The 27,897-nt window shown below is 44.8% G+C and overlaps 1 protein-coding gene and 1 long non-coding RNA gene across 9 annotated transcripts in view; one reads left to right on the plus strand and one right to left on the minus strand.

Annotated features, from left to right (window-relative positions):
* The first annotated feature begins 3,683 nt into the window (after positions 1-3,683).
* On the plus strand, positions 3,684-12,714 carry Gm30694 (predicted gene, 30694). The gene has a single exon (NR_165831.1). It is a non-coding gene; the product is annotated as a predicted gene, 30694 (long non-coding RNA).
* Positions 12,715-17,911: 5,197 nt separating this feature from the next.
* Rasal2 (RAS protein activator like 2) overlaps positions 17,912-27,897 on the minus strand; it is a 277,413-nt gene continuing 267,427 nt past the window's right edge. For 6 of the 8 annotated variants that reach the window (XM_006496751.2, XM_006496750.2, XM_006496755.3 and 3 more), the window contains 2 exons: positions 26,299-26,329; positions 17,918-23,604 (listed from right to left, as the gene is read on the minus strand). In XM_006496751.2, coding sequence (XP_006496814.1) covers positions 23,462-23,604; positions 26,299-26,329 — 174 coding nt within the window. In that variant the 3' untranslated portion in view covers positions 17,918-23,461. Of the gene's footprint in view, positions 23,605-26,298; positions 26,330-27,897 lie in introns of all 8 variants that reach the window. The other 2 variants (NM_177644.5, XM_006496752.2) reach the window with 2 other exon arrangements.

Genomic DNA, 27,897 nt, shown 5'->3' on the forward strand with positions numbered 1-27,897 from the left:
CTGAGCTCTTCCTCACTCTCAAGACTGTGAACTCTAGCACTGAGCCTCAGCCCCTTTTGGCTATGGCCCTAAACCAACCTCTCTCAAGTCTGTAATTCAACTCATCGTACAGTGAGGCCAGACCATGGCGTACGGTTTCCTTCTGGAAGAGGGGCATGGCTAAGACACAGCTGGACACACTGGGTTGTCACTGTTAAGGAGTGACTTTTACCTGCCCCTAAGGAAGGAGTGAAGCCTGGATTCTTGAGTGCTTTCCTGGTTGGCCATGCAAGTTTTTACAGATGGACTGTGGAATCTAAGGCTGAGTGGTAGGGTAGGTGAGTGCTCTGTAAATTGGGCACAGTCCCTGTTCTCAAGAGTGTGGGTTTAAAGGAAAGAGAAGGTATGTTGAATCACCACTTGGAGTGCCACTTGATGCCCCTGGGTCACGCTGAGGAGACCCTTATACCCCCACTTCACTCCTCTCTGGGCATGAGAAGCCTGGCGCTTAGCAGTGTTGTTCACTGAAGACCCTTAGACCAGAATCCTTTGCGAATGGCACTGTTAGAGCAAGTGTTTTCCAGATCAAGATGGTCAGGCTTTCCTCTCATTAGAGAGTGGTCTAAAGACACCCTGACATGAGCTGTTTCTACCACTGGGATGAAATCACCTGCAGCCATCACTGATGGAACACATGGAGGCACAACATCACTGCTCAAGCTTTGACAATCTGCATTGTACTTTCTTTTTGCCCATTTAGCCAGTCCGTGTCTGCTGCTGTGTCTACAAAAGTGCCTGGGTGGGTGGGTGGGGGGAGGTGCAGAGGGCGGAAGAAAGGAGTCCTCTAGGGTACCCAGCCCATGGTGGGTTAGGGATAATAAGGCTGGGATGGGAGAGAGAGGGGGAAGAGAGAGAGAGAGAGAGAGAGAGAGAGAGAGAGAGAGAGAGAGAGAGAGAGAGAGAGAGAGAGAGAGATCTTGGGGATAATGAGGGTGGGGTGAGACAGACAGACAGACAGAATACAAGCAAGCTGCTTTGGTTCTCCAGAGCAAGCTCCTCAGTCTCTAGACTGTGCTGTATTGGGATCCAGATTTAGACTTGGGGTGGGATGGGTCTCTGATTGACCTGTGTGGGAATTGTGGGGGGGGGGCATCATCCCATGTCATGCTTTCTGGTGTCCTATGCTTGAATCAATGTTCTGTTCTGCCCTATGAGGCTTTGATTGAGCTATTTCAGAGGCACAGCCGTTTTTCCTGCACTAAGGGGACAAAGAGATGACGACGGCCTCTCTGCTATGGTTGTTGTGAGGTGGGCAGTGGAGAGGTGAGTTTAGCTCTTTTCCCTTAGTCCCTTCTTTCCCTCTTCCTCTATGTCGCTAGCTCCCCTCAACCCCAGGACCCCAAGTGTCTACTAACCTGGCAATCTGTTGTCCTACTCCTCCCCTCTAATGGCAGCCAGCCCCAAGGACTGGCTCCCCGTCACCCCTCTGCTTATTAGTGGTAGGGCCCATGGTGCTTTTGCAAAGTTTAGGAAAAGCATGTTTCCGGCTTTGTTCAGGCTGTATTCTAGCAAACAGCATGCACTCAGTATTTGCTTAGTAAAATCTGTCAATTTGGATAGGAAAGAGAAGAGAGCGAAGTGAAAACACGCCTTTCCAGAAGGACACCCACTCCAGAAGCTTCTACCAGGCCGCCACCATGCTGTCTGCATGGCTGTTACTCTCTCTCTGCACAATAGGTGAGACCCCACTTGGGCCCAGAGGAGGGTACACTGCTCCACGCACCCCCAGAGGCCCTCAGATTTCCAGGTTGGTTGGGAGAAACACTGGAAAGAGATAAGTGAGTTTCAGCCATCATTCCAAGGTTGGGGAGTGAGGTTGCCTTCCTTATCCCCACAATCTTCCATTGCACAGAACTATAGCCAAAACAGCATGTCCAGAGGGCCAGAACTGGGGTGAGGCACCGTGAGGGTCTTTGGGGTGTGGAGGTTCTCTGGGTGTGTGTGTGTGTGGGGGGGGGGTTGGGTGGGAAGGAACAGCACAGGGAGAAGCTGACCAGGTCCCTGGCAGCCAGATCAGCTCTAGGCCAGCTGCTGCGTGCAGGCGCATGACACAGGCTGGGTTTACTTCTTGGGCTGAGGCCAGGGCTAAGCATGGCAGTGGTATATGATCCCCTTAGAAGACGCCCTCACTGAGCACGAGACTGGAACAATGAGAGCAGCAGGTTGGTCCCCACTTAAAGCCCCCCTTCACCGAGTATGAAATGTGGAGCTCTCCAGGTGGAAGCTGGGTAAGCCACTGGACCTGCAGAAGATGACAACCTGGGCCCAAGTGACAGAAGACACAGTTAGAAGTGGAGAATTCCAGAAAGCTTGCTATCATTGACAACATTTGCTGTAAGATTAGATTCCAGGGACTATAAAGTGAGAAAGGTCCACTTGAGACAGGACCACATAAAATGAGGGCCCTGGCTCATGGATGGACAGAGAGGTCTACAGAGTCCCAGGCTTGTTGTGGGTTTCAAGGGACTGATGGCTTTTTTTCCCCCCAAACTGTTGGCTGTGATCCACTAGCTCCTAAAACCAATTTAGTGGGCTATAGCAAGAGCTTTAAGAATTAAATAAAGTAGCATTAAAAAAAATCAAAGGGAATTGTATATACTACCAAAACAAATAGAAAAAAAAATGATTTTCCCTTCTTTCTTGGACATAAGGGTCCTTCAGCTGTACTCGGTGACAGGCAGCTTCAGTGGCTCTGGCGGGTGCTAGAACGTCACTCCTGGCCAGTGCCTGTCAGTCTTCTCGTGTCCCCGCTATGTCTTGCATTCTTGGCCCTCGGTATCTAGTCTGGTCTCCGGACTCACAGCTAGTTTTCTGTGTTTTAGGGTCCCAGAGCCCTCAACAACAAGCCTCTTAGCTCCCTCTACTCTGCAGGGTGGAGAGCCATGGCTAAGCACCCCTTTGCTAGAAGCCGGGAAGCAGTTAGTTGGAGCCAGGGAGGGAAGGAAGGGGTAAATACTGGGATGTTAGGGTATGGGAGGGATCCCTGGAGAAATTTTCTGCCTTTTGCCTTCTTCTCTATCTCTTCACTTTCCTTTGGCACATAGAGCACTTTTGGTGTGTCTAGATCAAAGCTGAGGAAATAATGGTGAATAAGGCTTTCTCCATCTCCCAAGTTGCCTGGTGGAGACAACATGAATAGACTAAGCTCTCTTTCCCAGAGGAATCTGAAAAACTCAGATGCTGGCGCCAGCAAGCATATCCCTACTCTATGCTGGAGCACACCTGAAATACCTTTTGGGCGACTCTAAAGTATAATCCCCACTTAGAATTCCTGGTACAGAAGCTATTCTGTGCTATGCTGTGGTTAAGGGTTTGGACATGGGAGCCATGCTCTAGTGTTTTGGAGTCTTGGCTTTCTCTACTTCCCACTTAGTGGCCTTTTTCAACTCTCTGTCACTTGGAGTCCTTATCTGTAAAACAGATACAATGAAGCCTCAGTTAGTCCTCAGAAAACCTCAGTGAGCTAAATGGCATATGCATAACGAACATGTGCATAATGAACACTGATGGTGACTGTTGTTCACCAGGCAAAGGAGAGGAGAAAGTCAAAGAATAAAAGACTAGTTGTCCTTCTGAGCCAAGATAGCAGTCTACGGAAAGGTCCAGAGGCAGAGTTGGGTATGAGTGGAGGTCAGAAGTGGGGGGTACGTTGGAAAAAAAGACCTACTGTGGTGTGGTTGAGATCTGTTGGGGACAACGGTGAAGTGGGGAGGGTAGGTAGTCACGTAGTGATAGCTTCTCCTGCCCCAGCCTTCCAGCTGGTGAGCAACAGCAAGACCTTCCATCGGGTGGATGAGCCTCGAACCTGGAAAGAGGCCATGTGGTATTGCCAGGAACATTACACTGACCTTGCTGACCTGCAGAGCATGAACAGCCTAGTGAGCATCATGGTAGTCTACTCCTACACCAGCAGCATCCACGCGTGGATCGGCCTCTTCTATGATGTGCGCATCTCTGGCCTGAGCTGGTCTAGTGGCTCCATCTTTACTATGCCAACATGGACTACTACGATGCCTGTCTTCCGGGATGGACTCTGTGCTACTCTGTATTCATGGTACAGTCTACCTGCCCTGGGAGCTTCCCCCTGCACAGACCAGAAGCCCTTCATTTGCTATTTAGGTGTGTGCAGAATAGTATTCTGGGCCTGTTCTCTTCAGGACTGTTTGTTTTTTTTTTTGGGGGGGGGGGATAGGGGTGGGAAAGGAGTGTGTGTTTTCTGTTTTGTGTGTATGTGTGTGAGAGTGTGTGTGAGTGTGTGTTTTGTGTGTGAGTGTGTGTGTGACATCTATGAGAGTGACTGGATGTTCCCTCACCCTCTTCATATTTATTTCCTCTGTGATCTTAGCCTTTCTGTACTCAATCCCCAACACCTCACCAAAGAACTGGGTATGAATAAGGATAGAGAAAATAAAATCTGGAATGTTCCACTAAATCTCTTCTGCCATTTGCCACTTAAAGATTTGAGCAAGGAAGAAAATGGGAAAGATAGGTTGGAGGTCATTTATCCATGAAGAAATGAAAGCAGACCTCGAGGTCTTGACTGACAAGGTATAGGGTCTGGTCTACTGCCTTACTTGGTGGCAGAGAGAACATTTTTTCCATGAGACCTTTTGCTATTTGCTAAGGTGTGGGTAGGTCCAACTCCAGACGGCATTGCTGGAGATCAGCCATCAGCTCATCATGGTGCTGGCTGCTGGGGGAATGTCCCATCTTTGTGTTCTACCTATACTGCCTGCCCCTTGGCATCCACACTACTACCTTGGTGGGAGAGGTCACACAGATGTATGGTTGTGGACAGAGCTGCAGCTTCCTGGTAAACGTGCCAACTTCTGCCTTTCCTGACCATCGAAGGCTCAGTACAATTCTATGCCACCCTTATTGCCCAGATACTGGCATGGAGGTCAATCTGCCATTTCTCCAAGGCATAGTCATGGTTGCCATGAAGCCCTTGAAACAGAAGCCCGTGATGGCTTTGGCTTTAACTCTAGATCCCAAGGGAATATAAAGATCTCCAGGGGTGGCCAGGGAGTCTAGTAGAAATCCCGCAGAAATACGTTTCCTTTTGCTTCCTTGTATTAAACTCAACTACAACACTCTCCTATCACACTGTTTTCTCCAGTTCTGCAGGTTCATTGTGAGTGCATGGGTCAAATGGCCATTCACTTCTCTAAGTCTGCCCTGTGGCCACTGCCGTTTGTTGTCTGAACCGAGTGAGTTTTAACAGACACTGGATAACTTCCTTACAAAATCCTCAGCAGAAATTCAAAGCACTTGGAATATCATTCTTTTCATAGACAACAATGCCCTGTCTGGTCTCCTTGGCCCCACTGCTCAGCCCTTTCTCTAGCTGTGGTGTATTGATTCATTTCTGTCCCCCAATCCACACGGCTCCTCTCTGCAGTTGACTGCAGCTGTCCTCACTCGGTTGGGACTTGGTGGTTCATATTCTCAAAAGGAAAGACTCTGCTTACTATGTTTATGTCATTTTCCTAGGGAGTAGTACCAGGCATACAATAGGAACTTAATCTATATTTATTGAATAGAGAATGGGTGAGGCTACTTTTGAATTTCTTTTGGCTCTAACCTGGTGGTTCCTCAGCAGTTCTCATTCCCTACCTCATAATTTGAAGTCTGCTTCTGTTTTTACAGACCCTGCTATAGGACACCACGCCTCCTTGGTGTCCCCTGTCAAGGACCTGACCACTCTTCCAGAGGAAGGTAAGACACCTGGCTTTGACTTCCCTTTCCTGGGGTCTTGCCTTACTTTGCCTTGGGCTCATCTCCCTGGACAGATGTCGATCACTATGGTTCCCTCTGCCTTCTCCCTTTTCCCCCTGACTTGTTGTTTTACATTGGGGTCCCCAGGCTGAAAACCCAGGGACTGATGGAGGCAAGCCTGGAAAGAACAGAGTGGAGAGTAACTAGTTCTGGGTCTCCTGGTAGTGTGTAACTAGTTGCAAGCCTGCCAATGGGTCTTCCTCTGGGAGTTAGGGGTTGGGTGATGAGTGGGTAGGTAGGACTCCTTCACAACTCAGGTCTCTGCCTAGAGAGGGGTAGTTCCTTCAAGATTCCTGCCCCTTGAACAACACTGCCCTGGTGTTTAAAAAGAAAGTTTCTTCTTATCTGATAGAGAAAAATTCTATGATGAAAGGAATAGAGTCAATACCTTTACATTTACGGTTCGTGCTCTGAGTGTTCTAGAATACAGAGTGAAGTCGCAAGGGCTTCCAAGGCACCAAGACCTGTGCTTTAATCACATCCTGACACTGAATTTGGGGCAAACTATCACCTCTTTCACCTAAGCTGTGAAATAAGATTAATAATGGCTACTTCTCAGGATGACAGTGAACATCAAGAAGTCATGTAGTCCAAAGGCACACATCAAGGCTGGCACATACTAGGGGAATAACATAGAGTAACTTTAAAAGGTTGGTTTTGGGGTTGGTGAGATGGCTCAGTGAGTGAGTAAAGGTGCTTGCTGCCAAACCTGATGACCTGAGTTCAGTCACTGGGACACACATGATAGAGAGAGAGAAGTGATTTCTGCAAGTTATCTTCTGACCTTTGTGTGCGTGCCGGGTCACATTTAGATAGGGAAACAAGCATGTCTTAATGGCCTGAGGAGAGCAGGTGCCAGAGGGGAGGAAGGGGCTCTAGTTTGAACGGGAGGACATGACTCAAGATTCTGCAAACAGTCTTTTCTTTATCCAAACATTCAGAGACAACACAGGTGGAGCTGCAGTGGCTCACACCCTTTCCCAAACTCCCATTGCTAGGAGCCAGAGAGGCATGGGCTTGAAGGGGTCTCTCAGGGTAGAACTTGTTTCTGAGACTCAGCCTGGAATTCAGCAATTCAGCCTGGAAAAGGGAGGTAGTGTGTTTGGGAGACTATTATCTTCTCTCTCTGAGCTCATGAATAGCAGATCTGCTGGAAACAGCCTGCTATGCTTCCTGCCCACCAGATCTGCACTGATGTGGTTGGCTCCTAAGAGATCCCACCCTCTAGGGAGGGAAGGAGGGAGGGAGGGAGGGAGGGAATCATAGGAATGACCTACTACTGTCTCTCAAATAGTGCCTATCATTTTATTAAGTTCTAATGTGTTGTTTTATGCAATCCTGACTCTCTGTATTATTATTTTTATTGGACAGATGAAGTGACTGAAACATAAATTTAACTTGTAAAACCAAACAGCTATATGAAGAGCCATTTCTTCAATGGCCCCCCACCCCGCACACCAGCTACTGCTGCTTTATCTCATTCTTCCAACTTGGTAGTTTCCCTGTAATATAGTGCTTTTGATCAAACCTTACCTCTGATGATACAGGCCATAGAACCTGGATCTCAGATCTGTGGTCTCTGTATTCTTTGCCTCCAGCTGAGGTCAAGATTGGTGGACAGACCTTCATTCGGATTAAACAAACCATGACATGGCTCTCGGCTCTGAACTACTGTCGAAACCACTACACAGACCTGGCCGATCTGCAGAGAGTGACCAACGAGGACAAAGAAACTCTCAAGTTCATCATAAATGATGATGATGCCTGGATTGGCCTCTACTTCAATGTAAAGATCAAAAATCTGACCTGGTCCAGTGATCAGGGTTCCAGCATCCCTGAGTGGCTACAGGACTTGCCTATGTTTGGTCAAGGACTGTGTGCAGGACTCCGCACCTTTGCAAATCACCCACCTCAGATTTATGCTCTGCTTTGTCCTAAACTGAAACCTTTTATCTGTTTCTATGGTATGTGAGACTGTCCTTGGATCACTGAGGTTAAAATGAATTTATTAGACAGTGGAGGATACCCAGGGTAGACCTAGGCAAGCACTGGAGGCTTTGAGGGTGACAGAACTATAAGGGAGTTGTAATTCTTAAATCCCACCCAGCCTTGTGCCATTAGCTGCTAGCATCAACAGTTAGTCATCAGAGAGATTAAGTAACCATGAACCTGCACTTTACAATCAGGTAGACTTTACCATTTTCTAGCAAACAGGCAGAATCTGAGTTCACCTTTCCTCATCTGGAAAACATACTTTACAAATTTGGATTGAGGACATCCACCTCATAGGATGTCTGAAGGTAATGGCAGCTATGATCACTATGAATCTGAGGGCAGAAGGGGACTCTGGATCTTGTATGTATACAATGTGCTTCCTCAGTGAGGGCCCTTCTCTCTTGCCCTTTGCTCTCAGGACCCCTCCTTCTTTTGTACCTTTGTTGAGAGAGAGTCCACATGGGTTATGACAAACTTTTGAAGTGTACAGTTCAGTGGGTTTTACTGTTTACCTGCTATTCAACTGTCACCGCTGTCCAACTTAAGGACAATTCCATCACCCTCAAATGTCCTTACTACATGGTCATGTTCTACTTTCCCCTTGGCAACCAAAATAGACTTATGTCTCTCTGGATTTGCCTATTTGTAGCTGTTTCTTTTCCTCTTTGATTTTAAGACAATCTTGGCCTTACAATCTTACAATCTGTAAGACTGTAAATGCTCCTTGATGAGCTGTTGTTAAGATTAAAGGCGAGAGGACCTATCCATCCAGTGATTTGTTCAGTGTGCAGTAGTGTTTTTGCTCTGATGGAGGCTGCCTGGCAGTGTCTGTTGACTTCCCTTAGGGTTGGTGTGACAGGGCCTGCACTTACACTCTATTTTCTCACAGACTCCTCCATTGGACATCGGAAGTCGGCAGAGATGCCCCCACTTGTTGATACTTCCTCCCCTAGAGTTCCTACAAGGACAACCTCTAGGCCAAACACAGGTATATTGAGTCTGTTTTTGGCTCTGTCTAGGGTCTTCTAGGCCTAGGAAACTAGAGAAAACAATTGGTCTACATGCAGCAACCCAGGGTGGAACTCAAGTGAGCAGCCCTCCCTGAAGTGCTAGTGAGTGAACAGAGGTGGGGTATGCCACTTGTGTGGCAATCAACTACTTACACCAATGAATCGTCGCCTCCTCCTCCTCCTGCTTGGCTAACCAAGGTAGGAAAATAAGGAATTGGTTTACCAAAGACATCCTTCTTTGTGGGCTTCTGAGTTTGAAGCTCTAGGGCCAGGAGACCTGAGAAGCTGTGCAGTTTCTCAGGTGAAGAAATAAAGGCTTAGGACCCAAAGGGATAGATGACTGAGCAATACTCCTGAGGGATAGATGGTTGAGTGATGCTCCTGGCTCACCAGAGAGGCCTTGGAGGCTCAGCAGCCAGAGAAAGGAAGCCTAACACAGTAGACCCATTATCCTTTTTAGAGTACGATCCTGTGCTGGCAGAGGTTTTGGGATGTGGTTATAAGTTAGGACAATTGACTAAGTCAGACCCAACAATGGGGACAAATACAACCATGAAGACCTCCAAACGAAGCAAAGGCAGGGCTCATTCTGATGGTGCTTAGAGTCAGCCAGGTAAAGGTTGGTACTGTGATGAACATACAAGGAACAGGAGCCATCCAGCCTCTTTAATAGGGATGGCAGGAGAGAGGACCTGCCAGCATGCTTGTGTGGCAATGTCATCTCTGAGAGCTGGTAGAAGCACGGTTCCTTTTGGTTAAAAATCTGGGTTGAGAAACTACCTTCTGCTTTCCTTTTAAGGTCTAACCTGGCATCCATCCAGTTATCTCAGGCTCACTGTTTACTTGTGATGACTCAAATAGGTTTAGAAAATGCTCTCTGCTCAGCTATCTTCAGTGGATGAATACCACCAGGTATGGCAGAAAAGCAGGGCTTGGAGCTATGATCTTCTCTCTGATCTACCCCACTGGGCATACTAGGGAGTTCCTGACTTGTGGCTAGGGCTTTGAAAAGGTCTTATGTCCAGTGCATGCCATGTAACCCATGTCTCTTGCCATAGGGACCAGCACTGGCCCCATTGATTTATCTCAAGCACTGGATTCAACAACCTGGACCCCGCAGCAAGTGACTCATGAACCAAGTGTGGTCAGCTCTGGCACCCATGACTTCAGCACCTGTGACACCACCACTGCCACTCCGACTACCATGGGCCTTACAGCTCTCCAACCTCAAGGGATGGTTTCAACAAGTCCTCTGGCCACCTCTGAACATTCAGGAGGTACCTTGATTTTGAGAAGGGTTCATGAGCCCACTGGTTGCTCCTCTGAGCTTGTCTTTGGGCCCTGGGCACCCAGAAAGCAGTTTGGTTCTGGGAGATGGGCCTAGGACAGCACTGCTAATTTCTCAGGTCTTGTCCTTGAACCTTGGGCCCTTGGGAAAAACTGAGTTCTGGAAGAAAAGTCCACATCACCACTGGTCACTGCCAGAACCACATCCTTGTATCTCAGATCCCCAGATAGTATTTCAATTCTTGATGAAAGGCTCATGGCCATTGCTCAGAGTGAATCTTTGGATCTTGCACCCTTGACACTAGCCCATACTGGTTCTGTGCCTCAAGAAAGTGGATCAGTTCACCAGGAAGCAGACAGAGCCCCCAGGTTATCCTTTGCCAATGGTACTGCAGAAGCTATGCACCACAGTTCCCTATAACCCATGTCTCTTGCCATAGGGACCAGCACTGGCCCCATTGATTTATCTCAAGCACTGGATTCAACAACCTGGACCCCGCAGCAAGTGACTCATGAACCAAGTGTGGTCAGCTCTGGCACCCATGACTTCAGCACCTGTGACACCACCACTGCCACTCCGACTACCATGGGCCTTACAGCTCTCCAACCTCAAGGGATGGTTTCAACAAGTCCTCTGGCCACCTCTGAACATTCAGGAGGTACCTTGATTTTGAGAAGGGTTCATGAGCCCACTGGTCACTTCTCTGAGCTTGTCTTTGGACCAAGTGGGCTCATGGCTACAGGGGAGGTAGCCACAAGGCTCAGCTCCAGCCACAATGTTTCAGTTGTTCCCATGTTAGCAATTTTCTCTGGGTCCTCATTCAGCTAGTCCTACAGCTCAGAGATTCTGTGGAACTTTGCAGAGACCAAAGAGCGAGCTACAGAGTCATCATCTGTCTTAGGGAGCCCAGCAGAGATCCAAAATTGGCCCAATGTTTCTGCACTCTGGAGCCTGGACACCAGCATTCAGACAGCTGGGAGCCTGCCAGGAACTACTACAGGTACTCATGTGCTTCACTGGGGGCTGGGAACCAGCAGCCAAATATCAAGTTACCAAGTGTAGAGCTGAGTGCAGGAGTCACATGGGCTAGGCAAGGTGGCACTGCAAGCCTCTCTATAGGGAATCCTGTCTGGACAGTCCCAGCATCTAAGCCCATTCCCTTGATCAGGAAGGATAAGGATGAGGTAAGGTGGTACGATTTAGGGAAATCCACCTTTAAGAGCTGAAGTCTGATGTTAAGACTGGAACAGTGGCTCTGAAATGTACTATGCACAGCCTTAGACAACCAATTTCCCCTCCGTCTCTCCCTCCCTCCTCATTCTTCTTCCTTCCCTTTCATTATCCTTTTTTTTTTTTTTGAGATAAGGCCTCACTCTATAGCTTAAGCTGGCCTCTAACTCATTGCAATCCTGTCTCAACCTCCTAACTGCTGAGATAGCAGAAATGTACCACTACATCTGTTTCCATAACTTTCCTCCTCCTCCTCTTCCTCCTCTTCTTCCTCCTTCTGCTGCTGCTGCTTTGTGAGACAGGGTTTCTCTGTCCAGCTCTGGCTGTCCTGGAACTAACTCTGTAGGCCAAGCTGGCTTTGAACTAACAGAGATCCACCTGCCTCTGATTCCTAAGTGTGGAGATTAAAGGCGTGCACCACCATGCCTGGCTCCCAACCTTCTTAACCTCACTGAATCCCATTTTTCTTGAGTCAGTGTGATATAGTACCTCTCAATTTCTGGTTCCAGCAGACAGTAAATATAGTTATTCCCATCTTAATTTCAACTTACCAGTGATACTTAGTGTCCTTACCTTCTTAGTAGGTCCACAAGGCTCATTCTCATGTCACCACACACGATGACAGATGATTAGCTGTGAATTGTGTACATTACAGACTCTCCTAGTCAGAGGCCGTTTGTACTTCCTTTGTTCCCATGCTTTGAACTCCATCTTATGCAATAACCCCTGCTTTGTCTTGAACTATGCATACTGTGTGTCTCAAGCAGGGTGAGTAGGACTTGCCTCCTGCTTTTAGACAAAGGCAGGCTGATAGGAACAGATAGAGAGGACTGGAACAGCTTGTGAGTATGAGAAGTGTGAACCACGAGCAGAAAGTGACTCCTTCTCTGGACAAAGGTGTAATGATTGCCAAGTAGGCTGATGTTGTTAGCATAGAGGTTATATGTGGAGGAGGGAGTAGCAGGGATAAGGGAAAAGGGCTGTGGCCACATTCTGAGGGCCTTGAACCTGTGGTCAAGAGGACCAACAGAAAGTTTCAGAAAAGGAGCAGAGTGCTAAGATCTGTAGTTACTAGAGGTGGTAGGTGACATGGGGATCTATATCTATATCTCACAGTTTTAATAGTGAGAGAAGCATCAACCAAGGTTTAAAAAATAAAGATCAGAAGGAAATGTTTTAACAGTATACTTATGAGTGTTCCCCCACTCCTGTGTTTCTGAATCTTACCAATCTGTTCACTTGTTAAAGAGGTTTATAAGTCTCTGGATGAGGAAAGGTGGGCTGTGGAGAGAAGGTCCACCAGAAAAGAAAGCCTGGGAGTAGCTGAGGCAGCAATGAACTGAGGAGGGCCAAGAAGACTAGATCTAGATTAGTCACAAATGACACGGGTCAAGAAACACAACACAAATACATTTAAAGGACTGTTTGTTCATGAAACCACAGACATAAATCCAACTTTGAGGCCAGCTTGGTCTACAGAGTGAATTCCAGGACAGCCAGGGGCTACACAGAGAAACCCTATCTTGAAAAAAAAAAAAAGAACTTAAGTTATATTTTAAAATGTATTTCTTCACCTAACAACAGTTTGGCAAAGATTTAAAGGCAGTGATAATGAGAATGCAGGAAGAACAGACATGACCAATACTGTAGGCTGTCAGGTGGGGCTGGCATGCTGTTGAGGTATGACTGCTTTAAAATGGGCATATCCTTCCCTACAGACATTCTACACTTAGAATCTCATAAAGGGACTAAGAATACATAGTGTCTTACTTAGGGTTTTACTGCTGTAAAAACACACCATAACCAAGACAACTTATAAGGACATTTAATTGGGGCTGGCTTATAGGGTCAGTCCATTATCATCAAGGTGGGAGCATGGCAGTGTCCAGGCAGGCATGGTGCAGGAAGTGCTAAGAGTTCTACATCTCTGTCTGAAGGCTGCTTGTGGAAGACTGACTTCCAGGCAGCTAGGATGAGGGTCTTAAGGTCATGCCCATAGTGACACACCTACTCTAACAAGGCCATACCTCCTAGTAGTGTCACACTCTGGGCCAAGCATATACAAACCAGTATACAAATATGGACATAATCATTTTATTTAGAAGTCTACTATTATAAATTACTTACAAAATAATTTCCTAGGGCCCGGCCTTAGGAAAAAACATTAACAATGTCTTTCATGGGTTGAATTTTTTATTTAAAATGCAAAATCTACCTTACTCTCTAAAATACTGCATAGTAGTTCACTGAGTGTAATGTGACTGACTTAAGCAGTCTTCTCTCCGTAGACAGTAGATCACTTCTAATTTTTAGTAATAAACAATGTTGTGAGGGGTGGGGGTATGAGTTTGTGTGTTTGGAGGTGGGGCAATTATGAGAAAAGGAGAAACACAGGATTTGGGGTCCGAAGGGGGCAGCAACAGAGGACTTCTAGTCTCTGGCCAGAGTGTTAGCGCATGCTCAGAAGAGGCTGAGCTTGGTGTGGGGTGATGCCTTGGTGGAGGGGTCAAGGCTGCTCTGGGTACGCTCTGGATAAGGCAGCTCATCAGGTAATGTTAGAACATTGGGCTTTCTGGACTGAGTACTAGTAAAAGAAAATCAACCGGAACTTTATTTGTGGCAAGCCTAATGCTATTGCTTCAAGCCTTACAGAGCCTCCTGATGCTGGAGCACTGTCTGAGTGATGGTATAGCAACTCCAGAGATGGGAAATGAGAGCCTGGGAGGCAAGAGAAAACAACTGTGCATAGCAGGGCTGCTGCCCTTGCCTGTTTTCTGGCTCACAGTCAGTCACCAGGATCAGATTCCTTGATTCCTGGCTACATCGACAATAATTCCTTTATTCTTCCTCCTGGTGCTATGACCACTATAGAGAGTGACATATATAAAGGAGACACAGCTACCACCACTCAGGCTCAACATTTAAGCTCACCTAACTACCCAGAGTCTAAAAAGAAACCAGCAGCATCAGAATCAGGTAACTGCTTCTGTCTGCCAACCTCACCATCTGCCAACGGGGACACTTGGGGGCCTTCTTAGGAAAGATAACATGAAACGTTGGCACCAGGGGTAGCAAGGAAGATGTAGATTCTGGTTTAAGCTGTGTGACTTAAAGTGTAGCGAGGGGAGTCAGTACCCTCAGTTCTGAGGTTGTTCTGATCTTCAAAAGGTGCTCAGTAAAAACTACCCTGCAGTTTAGAGGGTTGCTGTGACCACACAACAAGGTACTTAGGCAAAGGAACATTGTAAGCTAGCAAAAGCTATGCAAGATGCACACCCTTCTGGGAGGCTGTAGTTTCTGTCATGATTATGATGGACATGTAGCAAAGACTGAATTTCTCTATTAGTTCAGAGAACTTCTTTGGGGTTTTCTGGGGGCAGTGAGCCCAGGGGAAGGTGAAATGCAGCAAGAATAGACAGCCATGAACATCTGTATAGTAGATTTATAAAGAGGGAACAGAAGACCACGGAAGAGGTGGACATAGTTCCCTATGGATGCACAGGCTATAGGAGGAGAGCTCTAAGACATGACTCTCTTGGGGGTGGGGGTGGGGGTGGGGTGAGGGTGGGGTGGGGTTGCTGGCATTAGTTTCAATCAAGTGTTGTCCTGTCCAGCCATTTCCCTTTCTCTCTTTGAAACCCTTTGTTACCATGTAGCACCTATAGTATCCAATGGGTATCCCTAACTTCCAAGAATTGGGAAATTCAAGTGGCAATGAGTAACATTATTTCTGAACCAGGTAGCATGTTTCCAGCGCACTCCTTTGGAATCTTGAAAGCAGATTTTACCATCCCAACAACGAGGGATCCAGAAGAGATGAAAGACCAGCTTTTGAGTGAGGTGAGATGTCTGGCTTTTTGAATTTTGGTCATTCAGGTGATGGTAATGCAAAGCAGCATTGCTGAGACCAATATGTTAAGAGACTCAGGGCTGAGGGGAGGTCTCAATTAGCAACATGCTTTACTTTGCAGGTACAAGGACTTGAATTTGAGCTGAAAAACACACGTAAAAAAGCCAGATGTGGCGGCAATCTTAGAGCATGCACATCCTACTCCTTACACACACACACACCCTCCAGACACAAAGAAAAAGCTCTGGAGACTGAGCTCACCATGCTCTACACCAACGCTGGCACAGCTTTAGAGTTTTTTGTCGCCTCACACTTTTTCCCTGAGCTCTTCATTTAGTCAAGACAGGATGGTCAGAACGACCCAAGTTTAAATCTTGACTTTGCACTTATTTTTTTTGTGTGACCTGGGCAAGAAACTCAAGTCTTTCTAAACCCCAATTTCTCAAGAAATTCACATGGTCGGTATCACAACTAAATGGCACATTCTGTATAAAATCTTAGCAAACGGCCCGGCACACTGTTGGTATTCAATCAACATTAGCTACTGATAGCATTATCATTATAATTAAACAGATTATTGAACATAACCCGAGGGTACATTTCTCAAGGGTTAAAGTAGTCTACAGATCATTTATCCCTAGATATGATCTGTTATAAATCCTAATGTTATAGATAAGAAGAAACACTAACATTTACCTAGCAGTTCTTTGCAACATATTCAAAGGCCCAGAGAAAAAGCACACGGGTGATCCCTCTGCAATGTTCCTACACAACATCCCACAGAGCTCTTAACATCCCAACAGCTCTTCTAGTTCAAAGGTCTAAAGCCCTTCCACAGTCCTCCCCCAAACATGGTCAGGTCGTCACAAGAATACCCCACTGTGCTGGTACCAATTTGTCTTAGTCATGATGCATAAACATCATGGCCAAGAAGCAAGTTGGGAAGGAAAGGGTTTATTCGGCTTACACTTCCACATTGCTGTTCATCACCAAAGGAAGTCAGGACTGAAACTCAAGCAGGTCAGGAAGCAGGAGCTGATGCAGAGGCCATGGAGGGATGTTACTTACTGGTTTGCTTCCCCTGGCTTGCTCAGCTTGCTCTCTTATAGAACCCAAGACTACCAGCCCAGAGATGGTCCCACCCACAAAGGGCCTTTCCCCCTTGATCACTAATTGAGAAAATGCCTTACAGTTGGATCTCATGGAGGCATTTCCTCATCTGAAGCTCCTTTCTCTGTGATAACTCCAGCCCATGTCAAGTTGACACAAAACCAGCCAGTACAGATGCTAAACTAGAAGCAGTTATTTTACGAATTAAACTAGAGCCAATGAGAAAGCTGAGTTTGAATTGTTAAACCCCACCTCTTGCTTAGCTTTGTCAGAATGTAAGGAAACACCTGTAGCTAACTTATCCAAAATTCAGGAATGGTGGTAAAAGACACAGCTACAAACACCCCACATAGTGTTCAGAGGTTAATATGAAGTAATGGAACTCAAGAGGCAGCCATTATGTGTGTGTGCACATAGTGCATGTACATATGCATGTGTATGTGTGTGTGTGTGTGTGTTTACATTTACCAAACCAGTCTGATGTTCAGCTTCAGATTGAGAACCACTGAGTATCTGGTGCTACTGACAAGACGCACACAGGCGAAGGAAGGCTAAGAATAAATGGTATAAATGTACATAAAAGGTGTATGTATTAGTGACTTAGCGCACAGTGAACCAGAGGGCCATGAAGTAGCACTGGCAGTCTCTCTCTCTCTCTCTCTCTCTCTCTCTCTCTTTCTCTGGAGCTAGGTTAGGGACTGGATCTCACTGAATTGTATCCCCAATCCTACTTTTCTCTTATTTCAGATCCAAGAAGTCTTAAAGCTTGTCTTAGGTCATGAGGAATTCACATTGAAATGGATCGGCTTCGAAGTGAACAAAAAATAGCAAACGCCCACTCGCCTTTACTTTCCTCCTTAAGTAGTCTTTCAAGTTGTCTTTAGGGTTTTTGATTTGGTTTGTTTTTTGTTTTGAATTCCTAAGAAGCACAAGATTAGAAATAACTTGAAATATTCCAGGGCGCATAGACCTATGTGTAGCATAAAAGAAAAGGACATCTGAGAACTGCATCCTTGGATTTTATACAATGAGATGGGTAAGCTGAAGACAGCGCAGCTAGAGAATGAAGAGATGACACCACTCCCTGAACCAAACAAGAGAAATCCCGTGGGGGTTAGGAAGGAGAGGAGCACAGTGGCTTAGGCAAGCTGTAGGAAGCTTTCTTTCTAGGGCATTACCACAGCACAGCACAGCACAGCACAGCACAGCACAGCACACACAGCACAGCACACACAGCACAGCACAGCACAGCACACACAGCACAGCACCGCACAGCACCGCACCGCACCGCACAGCACAGCACAGCACAGCACAGCACAGCACACACAGCACAGCACAGCACAGCACAGCACACACAGCCCAGCACAGCACACACAGCACAGCCCAGCACAGCCCAGCACAGCACACACAGCACACACAGCACTGCACAGCACAGCACAGCACAGCACAGCACAGCACAGCACAGCACAGCACAGCACAGCACAGCACAGCACAGTGCCAGTTATCAAGGCTAAGGCCTGATGCTCCCAACGTAAAATACATCTTCAGAACAATAGTGGAGTGTTCTAAGTGCCTAAACACCCAGATGTTTGTAAAAGATAGTAGCAACTCTTAGTCTGAAATGTTTAAAGTTAAAGTTTATTTGTATTTTTTGTAGGAATATCAATAAAAGACCTCAAACGTATCTATATCTGTACATGTACAAGAACCATCAAAAATTATTCACAGAACAAAAATAAATCTTTTTTAGAACCCAGGTAATGAAATGCAGATATGGATCACATATGGAACAATCTAAGTGCTACAAAGCACAAAAATATGGCTTTAAAAATAAAATAAAATCTTGGGTTTTGTTTTTTTTTAAGGTGGATTTCGCTTTCTTCAAATAAAAAATAAATTATTTTGAATTATCTGTAAAATAGTCATGTGTATTAACACACTCTTATTAAGGCCCTGGAGATGAAAAGCAAAAACCAAATTTGGAAGCTAAGTTCCTCCCAGGTGTGACCCAGTAAATAATGCTGCTGTTGCTTGAGTTGGTCTATACGACTAAGGAGTATCAGCACCAGCCAACCCCACCCTTTACTACTGACTGTAGCTTTTCTGCAGGATAGTGGGCATTGAGTTAACTAGCATTTCATCTGTTGGTTAAGTGGAAATTGGTAATTTTCCCTTGAGGGTTTGGACATGACATATCCATGCTATTAATTCTAAATACTTGCACCACACACAGAGGACAGAACCCCCGAAGCACAGCTGTGGAAATGCCACTGCACCGACAGTTCAGTCTGGTTTTCAGTTCCAAGACTTTTTAGGGAATAATGAGGTCATTTGATAAAGAAATGAAAGAGTACAAAATTAAACCTGTGTGCTGGGACAGCGGGTCAGTTTCTCTTCTCCTCTCCTTGGGTGGCTTGCCGTCCTCACTGAGGCTGGCTGGGCCATTGCTCAAGCACCTGGGCATTCACTGCTGAGGAACCAAACTCCCTTCTGTATCCTGCTCTCAGATGGTGACAGTCAGCGGCTGCTCTGTACACTCTATGCTACCAACAATAGTTCTCAGCCTATGCCAAACAGAGTTCAAGTCACTATAACTTATATATACATATAACACATATAGTACATTTCAAAGTGAATAGAATGTTTTAAAATCTAAAAACCAACCAAACAAAAACAAAGCCTCAAGAAAGTCTGGGAGTTACTGGTTTACAAAGTAGATTAACATTTTTTTTAAAGGAGTGTCCTAAGAGTGGTATTTCTGTAGGCATGTTACATGTTGTCTCAGGAGCTGCCTTCACACACACACACACACACACACACACACACACACACACACACACACACACTCATCCTAGAAAGAGCCAGGGGACGCCACTCCACTTGTTTCCTTGAACTTCTGAGCAACAAGCGATTGGATCATGTGTCTTCCTCAGGATCTTTCTGAAAGAAATTTATTCTCTCTCATGCAAATTTCACCACCCTTGTCCTTTCAAAGCTCAAGTGCTTTCCTAGATGGATCAGTGACAGGAGAATGTTCTAGAAGAACTGATAACAATTATTCAAACAGAAAATGGGCCTAAACATTACTTGCTTTAAGAAACATGTATGGTCAGGCAGTGGCAGCACACACCTTTAATCCCAGGACTCTGGAGGCAGAGGCAGGTGGAACTCTTGAGTTCGAGGCCAACCTGGTCTACAGAATAGTTCTAGAACAGCCTGGGCTACACAGAGAAATCCTGTCTCAAAAAAACCAAAAAACCAAAAAAAAAATCCCCCAAACCAAACCAAACCAACCAAAAAAAAAAGAAAGAAAGAAAAAAGTCCTTTAAATTAATAATAATAATAATAATAATAATAATTTAAAAAGGTATGCCAGGTATGGGGTAGGAAGGTGACTTTTACTGCTGAGGCAAGCAGGAAAGTTCAAGTTACTGACTAGGAAAAGTCAAGTGCTATAGAGCAGAATGTCCTTTGAACTTGCTTGATCTGTCTTCAGAAGACAGTCCCCAACGTTGCTGAGAATAAGTAACACGGCTGAGAAAGCCGTGAGATGGGCTGGAGAGTTGCTGAATTGAGTTAGTGACATGGCTAGTCTACGGTCCAGCCTGTAGCTCTGTCAGTCTACTGAATGGTTCTGAGGAACCAGAACTAAATCTGGACAGAAGCAGAGCAAACACTAATGCAAGCCCACTTGATGGCACTGTTCTCTGGAACTTCAAATAAAACCTGCTCCCAATTGGCTGTGCATATGGACACAGCGGGAGCCAGGGCTCTGGAGAGCCGCCAACCCATATAAAAGCCACTGGTATAGACTGCTTATGAAGTCATGCTCAGCCCCAGTGCACACATGTGCACTTCGTCTGAGAAACACTCATGTTTTTACTGTTCAACTCCATAGCAGAGGAAAGGAGGAGGCTGTGCGAATACACGGTATTAAGAAGAGCTATAGTAACATAATGGCCCCACTTTCCATTCCGAGAAAGACTGTCCCAGACCCAAGCAGTACACAGGGGACAGACACTGAAGTAATGCTACTCTCATGGGAATGTGACTTTTTGCTCTTCTGAAATCTGCTTCAAGTGACGTGTGTGTGTGTGTGTGTGTGTGTGTGCCAAATCCACACCCACCTAAGCCTGCTCTAGTCTCACCCCTTACTACTGTGTTGAGCTGTAGACAAACACAGGGATCCTAGGAGCCATCAGCTTTATAAAAACATCTCCTCCTAAGCAAAGCAAAACGATTTTTGTTCAGGATAAAGAAACTTATTTAGGGTAAAGAAATGACATAGAAAACACCCACTGCTGTCCTCTCCTATACTCAAAACAATTCCAAAATAAACTTTATAGGATTGTAACATTCTCTAAAGAAATACTCAAAAACCATTCTGTTATCAGTTTGGAGACAGGGTCTCAAGCAGCTTAGGTTGGCCAGGAAACTTCCGAGGCAGAGGGTGGGTGCCCTGGGGCTGCCAATGCTCCTGCTCCTATCCCTACAGTGCTGGGACTGCAGGTCTGTGCCACCCCCCCAATTCAGACCATGCTGGTGTTTGAACCTAGGGCCTCTGGAATGCTAGGCTGGCACTCTGCCAACTGAGCTATACCCCAGTTCAGAATATTTCTGATAGGCTAAAAATATGAGTAGGCTCAAAGGATAATCTAAGATTTAATATCAGGCAACAATGCTGAACTTTCGACCCCTAACTCTCTTAAGACTTATTTTTTTACTTTTTTCCTTCATTCATGGTAACATTACAGAACCTTGAAATATGCTTTGGGCATTCAATCTTGTAATACAGACAGGCTCTTTAAGAAGGTCCCAAAATGTTAATAGTTAAACTGCATTCATCAATATGGCCAGCTCTCTGTAATCTATAACCTGCACTTGAAGACCTTCCCTACCTCAAAGCAAGACATTATCCACATTATATACTTCTGGCCACCAACACTGATATTTGACTAGGTTTTGTGTGGTAGTACTGAAGGATTTTGAAGAATGAAGGAAACACTGCTAGGCTACAAACATGAAAAGATCTATGTTTACCCCCCCCCCCCCCCCCCGCTCCAATACAGGGCATTACTGAAGAATCAATAACCTTCTTTCTTGGGAAGTAATTTTAACCACACTGTGACCTTAGCTTGGAGGGAAGAGATAAGATGTAAAAGAACTGCTGAGGGTCAGGAGAAGGCTCAAGTGGGCGTGGAGCCTGAAGTTCTAAGCATAGTGGGATTCTCCTGCTTTTAAGAGTTATGAAGAAACCCTTTCACAGGTTGTAGGCTGAGGGCTCTGGTGAGGTGGCTGAAGTACAAGGTCAGACCCAAAGGTCAACTGAGGAGCAAGTGAGGCTTGGAATGCACCCCTGGGACTTGGGGGGAAGGAGGCCTTGGTATCTACACCTGGGCTTCAAATAGGAGGGAACTATACATGTTCTCTCGTTTCCTCGTAAGTTTTCTGTTATGTAGAAACACATACTCCATGCATATGGCTCCGTTATGTCTCCCCCCTCGTCCTTTACTTAGAAAAAAATTCTTGAAGTTTATAACTTAAAAAACAAAATGAAACTTTGACTTATTCGAGAAATGTTTTTTTCCCTTGTAAAACTGTGTAGATCTTGCTTAAAGAGATTCAAGACCCTTTTAAACATTTATCTCTGTATATCTGACAGCACAGAAGATATGACCATTTTTGATGTGCACATTGTATGTACATGTGTGAATATATGTATATATATATATTTATATATATATAAAATATTTGCTTAACCTGCATCTAACTTTCCATATCTCTGGTAATCAAGCCTGCATTCCAGATTTCCAGATGACATGTCACACTCTGGAGAAAACCACAGATTTTCTGTCCTATATCAAAGTCATTAATGATAATCTAGGTCAGTCTTGCTGAGTCTACCATGAGTGTGGAATGACAACCAGAATGTGTCATCCTTTCTCTAGCAAGATTAATCATCATTTTTAAGGGGCATGTCTCAGTTTTAGATAGCTTCCAAAATTTTATGGAGAGGATAAATAGAAAGAGGAAGCAATTCATGTTAAGTGGTGACGGGTTACCCTGCCCACAGATTTGCTAATATAGTGGATAAAACCTTTATCCTAAGGAAAAATACAACTGACAAATAGGAAGAGAACGTTTAGTGGGATATTCAGAGATTCCTGCTCTGCTGTATAGTTAGCCCTTTTCTGTGTGGAAAAAGGGTATTTAGTCAGATGGCTTATGAGTGGTCTACTTGAATGGCCACTCTCCAGGGGAGAGTGAGTCCTGTTGGTGCTGACCGCTCCCAGCCTGGGAGGAAAGGGCAGTGGACAAGTGAACATGAAGACAGTAGATAGAGACACGGTACTTACAAATCTGTCAGCTCTAAAGAGCACTTTAAAAAAAGTTGGAGTAAAATCAAAAAATCCCACATCTAACTGTCCATTATAGATGGAGGAAATAAATATTGACAGGAGTTCAAGAGAAATCATTCCTAGTCTAGTTTTGGTACAGTCAACCACTTTTATCTGTGTCTTCTGAAACGGCGGCTCTCCAAAGCAGGTTACAGTCTGTTAGAAGCATCTTGGTTGATCAGTGGCATAAATTACTGTTTTGTATGTATCTTGGTATTTGCAAGTTTTCCTAATGGTAAGGACTATGGTGGGGCTTTTAAACTGGCAGATGAATCCCTGAAAAAAATCCATTCCGACAAGGTCCTATCGTACTCCATGTGCTCCTATCTAATACATGAACTCTACCTACTGAACCAATAGGCTTATTCCTCACTCACACTTGGCTCCTACTTTTCCTCCACTAACAACTGCAGTGCTTTCAATAAGAGAAAAACAATAATAAAATAGTAATAATTAAAAAGGTAATCTACATTATTAACTTCCTTTTGGTATATTACAGTGGTATTTCTGTACACGGCCCAGAACTAAGTTCCCTATGTACATAGAGACACTGGGAAAAGCATCAAACTTCAAGTCTTTGCTTTAAGCCCTGAAAGACAAGGTTCCTTTCTTCATTTAGGAGTTTCTCACCACACTGCCATTTGAAATAACATTCTGTAAACCTGGAGGGTTAAAGGGCTGGGATAGGAGAGCTGGGCAACTTCCTTCTGCCTCCTCCCACAGTCTGTGTCACCAAGGCCATCAGCAGCTGCTATTTTTGAATTCACCATTCTCCGTGATGGAAAGCTTGGTGGGGTTGGTGGGAGAGATGCCATTGCGGACCTGCATGCTGTACCGCTCCTTCACTTGTGTCAGCGCACTCATCAGTCTCGTGTTGGCTGAATCCAGGGACACGATCCGCTTTTCCTACAACACACCAATCGTGGCTTTATTCAGGCTGCATGGAAGAGGCCACCTTCTTTACTGAATCAACAGTTTAGTACTTTCTGTCACAGCATGGTACACATGGTGCTCCCCAAACAAATGGAACGTCTCTGCCTCTTTCTGCACATTGGTTAGGCTCAGCACCCCCTCCCCTTAATCTCTGTTACTCATTTCTGCATAACAGGACTTCTTACCAACAACACTCTGTGGCATTCATTACTAGGCTGTCTGTAAAAATGACACCATCAGTCAAGCTGCCTTATGTAGTAAGTGCTTTTGTCAAAACTGAAACATGGAAATTAGGTGGCAAAGAAAGAAGCACCAGAGGTTTCATTTCCCAGCAGAGAAGTGCACGTGATCCATGGAGTCACCGCCCAAAGAAGGCAGAACAGTCACATCCGGAAAGAATTCACATTGTGCTCAAAATTAAAACAATGCATGGTGGCAGTCTAGAGTCACCAACAAGGTGAGGATGCAAGAGCAAGAGGTAAGAGCAGCCAGAAGCTCAGACCAAGGAGTTGTTTGAATCTGGGGAGGGAGATGTGGCTGGAAGGGATGCTATAAACATAACACATGAGAACAGACAGAGGACACAGGCTCCTAGACCCATTCCAGCTCAGTGACTCCAGGAAAGCTGCCCAGTAATGGCACACTTTCATTTTACTCTTGGATTTTAAAATAAAATAAAACAAAAGCAATGCTTTTGGAACTACGGGTTGTTGAATTTTCACATATCCACCAGAGAGAGGGGATGGATGGACATTCCCCCCCCCCCCTCAAATGTTTTACAGTAGGATAAAACATTATCAGTCTCACAAAAGTTAGGAGACTTTCATCTTTATACCCTGGGACTTTCCCAACAAACATGAATTACTTATTTTTCAGAAAATAAAGACAGAGAAAGACAATCTCGTCCTATCCTCACGATTTGAAAAGGAAATAGCCCATGAGGACCAACCTTAACACAAATGAAGCTTTCTTTTCTCTGAGTTTATCCAGGAAGACATGGACAAAGTTTAGTCATGCTGGGGACCTAGTACTGCTCTGCTGGGACACGAGCTGCCAAGAGCAAGCCTAGTGACGGTCAGGGGACCGGGGTGGGCGGGTGCTGGTGAGGGAGTCTGGGTAAAGCCATAGGTGACTACAGCATCAAGCAATGCTTGCCCCTCTCTCTCTCTCTCTCTCTCTCTCTCTCTCCCCCTCCCCTCTTTGTTGCAAGCAGGAAGTTGTCTTTATGGCAGAAGGGGTTGGTGGCTTCAGTTTAAATGTATGAAAAAACAAAAGCAACCCAACTACTGCTATTATTATTCCTTTAAATAATTCCCATTCTCTGGTGCAAGACTCAGGTGGTAAGATACAGAATCAGTATTATTAACTATCCACTTACTATATATATATATATTTAAAACAAAACAAAACAAAACACATGACTTGTGGCTAGGAGGTGGTGGACACACACACCTGTATCTCAGTACTCAGGAAGCAGAGGCAGGTGGATCTCTGTGAGTTTGAGGCCAGCCTGGTTTACAGACTGAGTTCCAGGCCAGCCAGGGCTACATAAAAAATCCCTGTCTTAAAAAAACAAGCCGGGCGTGGTGGCACACGCCTTTAATCCCAGCACTCGGGAGGCAGAGGCAGGCGGATTTCTGAGTTCGAGGCCAGCCTGGTCTACAAAATGAGTTCCAGGACAGCCAGGACTACACAGAGAAACCCTGTCTCAAAAAAACACCAAAAAAAAAAAATAAAATAAAATAAAAAAAACAAAAAAACCCAGAAACCCAAAAAGAAAAAAAAAAAAAGAAAAAAGAAAAAAGAAAGATGACTTGTTTTAAGAACAGGAGTAACTCAAAGACAGATTTATTATCCTTTTAAAAAATAGTAATTACTTAAAAATTATAGTTAGTGGAATTTACTGGGAGAACAAATACAGGTCTTTTCAAAGACAATAAGTAAGGATAGGCTAAAAACTAAGAGGTAGATTCCAAATATAATTCCCCTCTTCACACTATGTAATTACCCCTAAATGGAATAAACGGTACTTACATTTTTAAATAAATATTTGTTTCATTTTTGTCAGTATCAAATTTCTTATGTATTATATAAATAAAAAGTTTTTACCATAACTGGCATTTTTTTAGAATAGGCAAGGAAAGTTAGTTCAGTAACAAATGATAAGGCCCCAATACTAAGAAAAACACTGGTCCTGGGGTTCATAAAAAAATCAAGCAGTCACAAAAACAAAACAAGACAATCTCCCAGCTCTTTTAAAAATCAAGTTTAGTCATAAAAGGTAAAAAAAGAGCCTGAGAAGGATTGCGATTATATATTACCTGCAAATAACTGATAGCAAACAACCTCCCCTACTAGATATCTCAAAGTTTCTAAGCAGAGAAACTCCCTTTGTTTTCCCCACTGCCAGCTTTCAAAATGAAACAGAAATTAATGGAATAAAAAATACCCCCACTAAACTAAAAACAATCTCAAACAGGAAACCAAGGCTCAGCTGGCCCAAGTTGCTATGCCATTTGATTCTGCCTGGGTTAGAATGCAAAGCAATCTAACATTCCTGACAGGAAGGACTTAACACGGGAGTGCCCGGAGCTGGAATGTGTAGGAGGCCAGTGCACTGGCCAGGGCTGGGGACTGCTCAGCTAGAGAACGACAGGGTTTACTTGCCTGTTTGAATAATCTCATTTCCATTTATGACCTGTAATTTAACACAGTGGAGATATCACTTGCAATAGTAACTAGGCAGCTGCTTTGTTTCTCATAGGAAGAAGCCCCTCTCTGTTCTCCATCCTGTCACAGGGGTGAAAGGTGCCACACTTCGTATAGTCTTTGGTGCTATCACTGTGACCCCAGTGAGCTGTGAGGTTCAGGACGGGTGATTCTGCCACTCATCCGTTTGCAGTCCTGCTAGAAAGGGACTACTGATGTGGGCCTGTGCTTTGCAGCATGAACTGACTCATGGAGAGGGAGAAGCTGAACTCCCTGTCAAGGAGCAGGGGCTGCCACGAGAGATGAAAACCACTCCTGGGTACCTGAGTGCTAGTGTTCTGAAAAATGATATAATTAATCCTAGTGCAAAGAAAGTAACTATTTCCATTTTAGAAATGATTTTTTACTATTATTGACAGTAAGACACAGGGCTGATATATCAAAGTATAGATTGCCTCCTAGGTAGACTATTATTCCCAAACATGTCATCATTGAAGAAATGAAGCCAAGAGGACTACTCTGCTTCAACACTCACTTAAGAGATAAGATTTGTTCTTGCAGAAAATAATCTGATAATAAGCCATTCATTACAATGAATAAGTATGTACAGTCTTGCTATTCTACGATTCTATGTACCAGTAAGCCAGCAGCTTGGATTGAGAATGCTCCCTTTTAAGACACTATTATATTTTGAGCTGCCTTGGTATTTATAGTTTGTGCAGCAGTTTTCAAATGTGGTTCAGTCTGAGTATTCTTGATGGATCTATATTAGCTTTCATAGAGGGATTTATACTATAATAAAGCCTATGCTTTAGTGGGAAGCACATCACATTTAATCAAACCCAGAATGTTCTGACCCATTAGTTGAGAGTGGTCTTCATGGTTGTGTAGTCAGTGAGTGTATTGGTTTATGGAAGGTACCTTGGTTCAATGGAAATAGTCCAGAGAACCAAGCCATTGGAAAAGCAAACTGCCAGACCATAAGTCTGACTGCCTGAGCTCTGAGGATACCATTGTTTCCACCTCTGAGAGCTTCTGACTTCTGGTCAATCAAATTCCCTTCCTGGATTCCATCTTTATTGACCACTTTCTGCTTTATATTTAACATCAAAACTGGAGACAGGTGGAGGTGAAACTCCCTGGAAACTAGTGCTGGAGCTGTCCTGCCAGCCAGCATACAGAGTCATACTGTGTTGCTGGCAAGTTCCCTCTGCTTAAGACTGCACTAAAATTGGCTGAAATCTGCTGTGTTCCAGCACTAAGATCTCGCTGTGTGATTACTAATAAGGCTCACATTGCTTCACATTGTTATACCGCGAATCCAAAGGGGAAACTTTTCAGCACTAGTTTTCTTGAGGAAATTACTATCTTTATCTATGCTATTTCTCTTAAGATTAAGGAGTGATATATTTTTTTTTAAATCTGATAATATGGCAATATGGCCTTGTTTCTACTATTCTTCCTAGCTTACCTTGGGAATACCTTGAAAGAATAAAAGTAAGAAGGGCATGTAAGGTAATCATAGCATATATTTCTCTGGCTCAAAAGAGGTCAAAC

Source organism: Mus musculus, chromosome 1, assembly GCF_000001635.26.
Source record: "Mus musculus strain C57BL/6J chromosome 1, GRCm38.p6 C57BL/6J".
NCBI lineage: Eukaryota > Metazoa > Chordata > Mammalia > Rodentia > Muridae > Mus > Mus musculus.